Source organism: Pieris napi, chromosome 9 (assembly GCF_905475465.1).
Source record: "Pieris napi chromosome 9, ilPieNapi1.2, whole genome shotgun sequence".
NCBI lineage: Eukaryota > Metazoa > Arthropoda > Insecta > Lepidoptera > Pieridae > Pieris > Pieris napi.
This window is the reverse complement of record NC_062242.1, coordinates 11,422,006-11,430,740: the sequence shown is the minus strand read 5'-3', so window position 1 is coordinate 11,430,740 and position 8,735 is coordinate 11,422,006. Positions and strand designations below refer to the sequence as shown.

The window sequence follows — 8,735 nt, the reverse complement described above, 5'->3', positions numbered from 1 at the left end:
TTCATAACCCAAATTGAAGGTCTAACAGATTACAGAGTACAGACCAACTATGTTCTCTGGACAACTTGTACCAATGAAATAAAAACAGATATTTACGCGTTGCTAAGTAACATTTTATTTGTATCAAATGTGGTAACAATTATTATAGTTGCTGTGTTTGGGTGGGTGGTGCAGATTTTTTATATTATATTTTAGAATCTCATATTAAATTCTCGTTTAAATGGCGCGAAAAGAAGAGCCCAAAAGTAAGCGCTATAATTTGAATGCAATTCTTAAGTAACTATAAAGATAATGGTCTTGTACAATTAATTTCTAATTGGTAAAGCAACATTAATAATATAAGCCTAAACTTAATATAAGCAGCATTGTGTTTTATTTATTTATATATTCAAGTAACAATAAAGTACGAAAAGGTATTCGTCGTTTGTACAATATAAGTACGTCTATATTTTTAGTTCAACCTAATAATGATCTAGAGAAGAAAATAATAGAGGCATTCGAAGTCTTCGATCATTCCGGAAAGCAAGTAGTTGATGTGAGAGAAATAGGAACCATATTACGATCTTTAGGTATGTACCTAACCAATGATATAAAAAAGAATTTTATTATATAGGTACTAATTATTTTTAATTCATGATGAAAATTTACAGGATGTTGTCCTACAGAAGCAGAAATACAAGAAGTTATACTTGCGACAGAAAACAAGGAAGCTACCGGAAATGTACCACTTTCAAATTTTCTACCATTTATGTGTAAAGTGATGATAGAACACAGGTTAACTTCTAATATACACTGAAACTTATCCTCGATTTATTAAGGCTTGCAACTCTTCTATACAGGGTCTTGAGCGTTGTGTTTCTTTGATAGTATATGAGGTTAACACTTAACAGACAAATTTTGGGTGGAGAACCAAATGAGTAATATTTAGGCCTGTCTTGCTACAGGCAATTATTGGTTGCGCCAGGATTCGAATAAGGACGAACTGATTATTGCGTGAACATGTTTGATCATTTCCTTTTAGGTTTTACCCTGCATCAGCAGAATTGTTACTAGCTGCGTTTCGATATTTTGATACTGAAGGACGCGGGTACCTTTCAAAAGAGAGGTTTACACAACTCATGCTTGAAGAAGGAGAACCATTTACACAGGTACGTAGTTTAAGACATCGCTATAAATTGTTAGCAGAAAGTTTAACATATACATTCAAATCCCGGCTGTATATCAATGGATTTCTCTTTGTCCGTAATAAACAGCTCGTATGGTGAAGGCAAACACCGTGAAGAAACCGACATGTTCTAAGACTCAAAAAGCGTTGACGTAATATCATCTACTTGTCTATGGAAATCAAAGAAACAGATGCGATCTAAGGCCAAACACCATATAGGGTTGCAGCACCACTGAATTATAATTAACCATATTTGCTACAAAATATTGATTACAGGAAGAGTTTGAAGAAATGATGCAAACGGCTCTAGATCCTGTCACGGATACTATTACTTATGAGTATTACATCAACCAGCTCATGGTATGTATCCTTTTAATACGATTTATATTAAAGTAACTCATCTTTGGCATGAGTTCAAACACTACGGCATAGATTAACCTGTAGTGACACCAAAACTCGTGGCAACAATTATTCCGACGCCTAAGAATATATACAACTTCTCGATTTTAGCCACTAGACCTTCCCAGTCAGTGGCAGAGGATTCTCCCTTTAGGTCGGTGAAAGTGCAGCATGTTCCTTCTTCCACGAACAATTCCGATCGCAGAAGACGTAAGTTTGTAATAATGCAAAATTTCGGTTATAGTTATGACTTTTACTTTAAATAGAAAAAACTATTCTTGTACACACATAACATTGGTTGGTTGCGTTTATATATTTTTTCAAATTAACAACATTGTACTACTACTACCGGAAATTTCAAATAAAAAATAAAACAAGTAAGAATTTAATCAATTTAATCCATTATTAGTCACATAATTATAAGCTAACACAGCTTTATACCAAATTCACATAAAATTAATTTCAATCAAATTTTACTTCAGCAAACTATTATTATTATCATTGATTTTGCGCTAATCTACTGGCGCGTCTAGTTTTAATTGTACTAGGGGTCGCCGCTAATCGAGATGAGGACCTTGTAGGTGTTGCGCGTCCGCAATCTTTAAGATTACTTTTAACATCATTTACTTCAACATGTGCGTTTTCTGTTTGTTTTTTTGGATCGCTTTCATTTGCGTGGTCATCTTTTGTATCATTACCATTTAAGTTTTCATTATCCTGAGACTTAGTTTTAGTTGGTTGAATATTTTCTACACAAGCTGTTGTTTCAGTAACTTCGGAAATCGTTTTAGAAGCTTCTTCGCCAATATTATCGTCACTTTCACTAGGTTTAGTTATGTCTTTATTTTCATACTCCTTATCAGTATTTGGATGTTCATCATTATCATCTTCGTTCTTAACTTCCGTGAGTAAGTTAGTTATTTGATCTTCAATATCTTGACCAATATTCAAGCTGTCGTTAAGATCTGTTGCGTCCAAATCCTTAATTTCGTTTCCTTCTTTATTGGTGGTTGTATCTTGGAGTGAATTTTCGGCTGCATCGTTAAGTGAAGTACTTTCTTTTGAAGTTGTGTCATTAAGTGCATCATCACTCTTCTGTGGAGTTGCATTCACATTTTCAACTTTTTGAGGAGTCAGGTTTACCTTTTCACTTGACCTTACAGTCATGGTATTTTCACCTGCGTGCAATAAAATATTATTTAAAATGCCTACTAATGAGGAAATCACATACATAGCCTTTGCCTAATTGTGCAAGTATAGAATTTAAAGTATGTGAGTCTACACACATACACATACATTATAAATTTATAAAAAAATATCAAGATCATTTAATTGTTCCACTATAATAATTATAGAACATACCAATAACTTTATCGCCAGCCTCCATTATTTTTTCATAAGCTTCCTTGTCATTAAATCCAATGACTAGCAAATTACCAATAGTTTTATGCTTTTTGATGCTAGCAGGTTTGAATTGCTCTAAATATGCATAGACTGAGGCGCGAGATGGTAATTCAGGACGGCCAATTAACTGAAAACAGTATAAATTCATTATACAAAATTTTTCATGATTGTATATTAAATATTTTTAAAAGAATTGATTACATAATGTACACCATGCGAAACGTGCTATTGAGATTAAATTCACGTTGATATATATTTAAGAAGTTGTTGAATGAGGAGTACACATGTAAACCAAAAAGAAATCGCAAATTAACAATAGTCTTCTAGCTTCATTCTATGAATATTTTTTTTTCTACAACAATTAAATACATATGAATGCAGTTTTCACGTAATTTATAATACTAATTCTTGGACACTATTATATTCTTGATTATTTATTTTTCTTGTGCTAAAAATTTAATATATACACATTACCTTTACATAATAGGGATGTTCAGTTATTTTGGAAGTTGGTGTGCTCACACACACCAATGGCGGAGTTGAAATATTTTGTGAAACAGTAGGTTCATTGGAACCTTCAGTATTGACTGAAACTGCTTCATTTTCTTCAGTATGTTCAGTCTCTTTAGTGGTTGTAGTATTATCAATAATTGCATCCATAATAGCAAACCTGGTATTATCAATTTTCTTGGCAACAAGAGAAACAGCTTCCTTCACTGTGGCCTCTATAACTTCAGCCTTGGCAAGTTTATATTCTTTATCAGGTTCTATCATTGTGACAAAACTCTGGAAAAAAGGAATAATAAAAATACTACCAAACAGATTTTTGTAGTTTTTTACAACCATAATAAATATACATCTTAATATATATATAAATTATGTGTCAGGTTGCTTGTCCGCTATGGACTCCTAAACTACCGAACCAATATCAATCAAATTTGCACACCGTGTGTAGTTTGTAGCTTACATGATTACATCTCAAATTATACCCGCAATATTATTTTATTGCAAAATATTTGTTTATTATTTGATAGTCAAAGCAGATCAAACAAAAAAAAAAAAAAAAATTTGATAGTCACAATTCTACCAGATGGCGCTGTGTTGAAAGTACCAACGTTTCGCATAAGCTACAATTTAATGGCATAACCACCAAAAAAAGCATGGTGGTCCCCATGACTGGTGTTCTCATACCGTTTCCCTTGAATAGTTTGCTACTATGTAATAGAACAAAAAATTTAGCCACAGCAACGCTTGGCCGTTCTGCTAGTATAATATAATTATATTAACAAATGAAGGTAACAAAATGCACAAAATGCACAGTGTAAGCTGCATGTGGAAGCCAGTATAGTAATATTTTTACAAGTGAACATTAAGAACATGAATAGTTACTAACTTCTTTATGTTTGGTAAGTATAGCAGGCAGTCTAACGTCAATCAAGTTCTCCATCAACTTCATATAAATCTTTGCCTTCTCAATCTTCTTATTAACTTTCTCTTCTTCAGATACTTCATCTTTAGACAGGTCGTCATTCTTAGGTTTTCGTGGTGCATTTTCTACTATATCACTCTCTTCTAGATCAACTACATCATCCATTATTTTCAGTATTGTATCATCACCATCTTGAACGGAGCTGATATCCTTAAGCTAAATTATTATATTTGTATATTAGTTAAACAAAATATTTTTTAATATACTAAAAGCAAAACAATACAAGCTCTAAGAGTTACAGCTATATCAAAAAAAAAGCTATACTCACTTGACTTAAAAGTTTTTCCACTTTATTATGAAGTACTTTAGTCAGATTGGCCTTGAAAAAGTCCTTAACATTATCTGAAATACAGCACTTAAAAATTAGGTTAAACCCTAAACAAATTATTTTCATATTATTGTTTTATACAAGTTCTGATTTAAGTGAGCAAAAAAAGTATAGCAATAGATAACATAATTTCAGAGTGACCATGAAATTATAGTCTCTGCTATGTTAAGATGTACTAAGTTGTCAGTTCATCGAGACATTCAATTGAAGCTTTGAACAAGCTTTCTGAATGATAGGTATTTAGTTTAAATCATTACAGAGATTGTAAAGTGTAATAACTACCTGAGTTAATAGTAGGCGTAATACCCAAGGTGTGGATATAGTAAACCTGACAATCATGGCCAAGTTTAAGTAATTCGGCGTCTGTCTCTACTGGATATTTTTTTCGGTAGCAAGCAACAATATCTTGCATATTCCCAACCTTCTTATCTAGCATGACAGAGTGAATCCTTTCTCTAATTATCTGCTTAAGTATTCGTTGGCTTTGAAATGACGCCGTGGTTAGGGAGAAATTAGAAGAATCTAATTTTCTAATATCCTTTGTAATACTTCCTAAAGCTAATTCCAATCGGCCGTTCAACTGCGGCGAAGGTTGGACGTTATGACGCAAAATGAATGTGTCATCTTCTATTGGAGCGAAAGATGAAGCCACACTAGATTTTGTAGGCACAGAAATAGATTTTGGAGGCACAGAAATAGATTTTGGAGGCACATGGCTAGATTTTGGAGGAACATGGCTCGATTTTGGAGGCACATGGCTAGATTTTGGAGGAACATGGCTAGATTTTGGAGGCACATAGCTAGATTTTGGTGTAATGATCGTTTTTGGTTGGATGTCTTGAGGGTGAGAAATTGAAGTCTTTTTTAAAAAGCCAGTACGCAATTTCTGTTTTGTTACTTTAGTTGGATTGAAATTGCTACGCACTGGGGCTTTGGGCTTAGTTGGCCTAAACTCTTTACGTGAAGGGGGTCTAGCAGGCCTAGTCAGAAGGTCTCTTGTCACAGAGCTAAGTAATGGAGGGATAAAGCTAGGGTTATTTGATTGGGCATTGTGCTCCCAGGGTTCAACTCTTGCAGGTAGGTTGAACTGATTTGAAGGAGCTCTTTCAACAGCCTGGCGTTTATTGCCTTGCCTGTGATAGTAGTTAGGCTGGTTGTAAGAAGTCATAGGTTGCTCATAATCATAATGTCTCTGAAAATCAATTGATATATTGGTCATATTAGTAAGATTTAACCAATTTTGGAAGTATTGTTAAAACCTAGTCTTAAAAATATTTAAGGTATTCCATTTAAACCATCATCAACTGTATAGTATAATACTTTATAATTGATGTTTTAAAATGAAATAATAAAAAAAATGATAAAACAGAGTAAATGTATATGAATACAGATTAAATAAGAAATGTATGTGGGTTGCATCCTATTAAGGCAATTACTTAGGATATTATTATTTTAGTATAACTTTCATATTTTCAGGTTAAGTTGTAATATATCTTAAATGTTCAAAAAATATACCTTCACATTATATTCCCTTTCCTGATCAAGCAGTTCATGTTCTTGCTGAAGCATCTGTCTTCGTCTGTTCAATATCTCCAACTCTATATCAATATCCTGTATAAATAAATGATAAATTAAACATTACTACTTGAACCAAGAAATGTGTAATTTGCATTATAGTGTAAATCTACTCGGATCAGTCTAAATGTAAAACTATATCTGAAAACACTTTTTTTACGAGTAACTGACCAGAGACGTAGTTGGTTTTTAAAACACAACTGATGTGATAAGTTACGTTTTTTTTGTAAGGTATTGCAGAACTACATCTAAAATTGTCGACTTATTTTGAGAATTTTCAAGAATAAAAATTTACATCTCGGGCTAGTAGACGATTCCGTAGATTTCGGCAATAGAATTTGAAGATCGACGTTGTGTAGCTGTAATTGGAAAGATGAGACTTCTATGGTAATAGTATGGTTTTGTGCGATGAAAGCATCTTAAGATCCTGCAGAAATGTAATACATATAATATAAATTATTAACGGTACGTACTCTCAAGTGATCCGTCATCAGTGGGCCATTTTGTGTTGCAGATTTTTTCGCGTGCCAATCCCTGTTGCCCTGTCCACCTTGAGCGAATCCTCTACCTCGTTGTCCACCTCTGCCTCTCATATTTTATGGGTTTATTATTAAGTATCAGAAATATAACAAGCTACCAAAGAATTACAACTTAATTGAACCACTCTAAACGAGAAGCCGTACGGCGTACACACTACAGACTACACAGTTGACAGTACAAAGTACACACTTCACAGACTAGGGATGCTCGATAACCATCGATGATCGATGATCATCGATGTTGAAAGCAAAAACATCGATGTTGCTATACGAAAAATATCGTTACATCGATGTTAACTCAAGGCCACGACCAATGCAACTTACGAAACAAATTATGTCTTCTATGAACGCATCCACAAATCAGGTTTATTAAAATTTTGAAAGCGTATTCTTTCTTTGCGCCCAGGTCGTGCCCTTTGTTCGTTCGTCGTAGTCTCCCTCGCTTTTTCTCTCTCACAGTTCCTCACTACTCCAACAAAGAAATATATTAAAAGGTTCTTCAAAAATTACTGTTCATTCAATCAGTTGATAAATATGTAATAATTTGTTCTGTTTCTTAATTAATTTCGAACCATTTCACTGTTTTTTATTTCTTTGTCAATTATTAATGCAAAAATCATCAATGTTATCCAACATCGATGTTCGGTTTTCGATAAATGTCGAACATCGATGTTGGGCTTTCGATTATGACATCGATGTCAATATCGATGTTTTTCTAACATCGATCATCCCTATCACAGACTAGATTACTAATTAGTAGTTGAAACTTGAAAAGTTTAATCCGAAAATCTGTTGTGTAATGTTGCCAACACCTAATTACAAAAGTGCGCTAAACTTTAAAAAAGTTGAATTTAAAAATGTTAGTTTTTCCTTTTGACCGCAAAATTTGACCTGTTTACTTGAGGCCCCAACAACTAACTTATTAACGCCTTGATGTGTGATGATGGCAAACTACTATATATTTAAGATACACAGGTGTCAAAACAACTTAACGTTTTGTTCTGCGCGCTCTAATGCATTATTGTATATATGTACGTCTGTTTCTGAATAGGTTTCCACTTTCTAATACTACTAAAGAATGTATTAGATCCTTACTTACATTTAACAGAGAAGCCTAGTGTGCCAGCCAGTGCACTTTCTCATTTTATTTTACATCAGACCTAGCTAGTAGCAGAACCCAAGAAGTATTTACTCTATAAAAATAAGAATTTCTAATTCAGGTTGCTCCCAAAGATGTTTATAATATAGCTGATGAAGCGGAAGCTGAAAGAAAAAGACTAGAAGCAGCAGCTCCTAAGAAAAGACGAGCATCTTCACTGCTTCGTGCTGCTCAAAATTAGTTTAGCCATTCACAGGCAATATTTTTATACCATGTCGTGTATTTAGTATAACATCACACCTTTAGAGTATTAGAAAATAAACTAGGTCCTTTTGTAGTTATTGTTCATACCTACCTAGTCTATGGTAGTAATTTGACGAAACAATTACATACATATACCTAGGTATTTTATATTGTCGTTGCATATATAGTATTTTTTTAGATTTAATAAAAGATATAAGTAGGAACTTATAATGTAATTGGGGTTTATTTGCAGGTTGAAGATGAAGTTGCAGACACCCCACAGCCTCCAAAATAATTTAACCAGAATCTCAAATATAACCAAAATACTCAACATTCTTTGAAACAATAAAAATTTATAAAAGTTGGTATTTAATTTTTTTTCATAAATAATTTCAGAAAAAAAAACAGACTAGTTGCTAAATAATATTAAACAGAACTAAAAGTTTAAATTAAAATATGCAATATTGTGTTGTTTTGAAGTTTAGTTTTGTTAC

General features: G+C 33.1%; 2 protein-coding genes across 3 annotated transcripts; one reads left to right on the top strand and one right to left on the bottom strand.

Moving 5' to 3' along the window:
• The first annotated feature begins 85 nt into the window (after positions 1-85).
• Positions 86-8,606, top strand: LOC125052640 (dynein regulatory complex protein 8-like). 2 transcript variants are annotated; one of them, XM_047653591.1, is made up of 7 exons: positions 86-245; positions 456-569; positions 651-774; positions 1,022-1,148; positions 1,442-1,525; positions 8,120-8,254; positions 8,495-8,606. In XM_047653591.1, exons 1-6 carry the CDS (start codon positions 221-223, stop codon positions 8,237-8,239), a joined length of 594 nt encoding a protein of 197 aa, XP_047509547.1. In that variant the 5' UTR covers positions 86-220; the 3' UTR covers positions 8,240-8,254; positions 8,495-8,606. The 2 variants fall into 2 exon arrangements, with proteins under 2 accessions (XP_047509547.1, XP_047509548.1); XM_047653592.1 differs by lacking the exon at positions 8,120-8,254 and having other exon boundaries at positions 87-245.
• LOC125052639 lies at positions 1,943-7,061 on the bottom strand. The gene is made up of 8 exons (XM_047653590.1): positions 6,834-7,061; positions 6,301-6,396; positions 5,068-5,977; positions 4,726-4,799; positions 4,362-4,613; positions 3,443-3,754; positions 2,927-3,095; positions 1,943-2,742 (listed from the first exon to the last, which is right to left on the bottom strand). Exons 1-8 carry the CDS (start codon positions 6,951-6,953, stop codon positions 2,063-2,065), a joined length of 2,613 nt encoding a protein of 870 aa, XP_047509546.1. The 5' UTR covers positions 6,954-7,061; the 3' UTR covers positions 1,943-2,062.
• Positions 8,607-8,735: the final 129 nt, after the last annotated feature.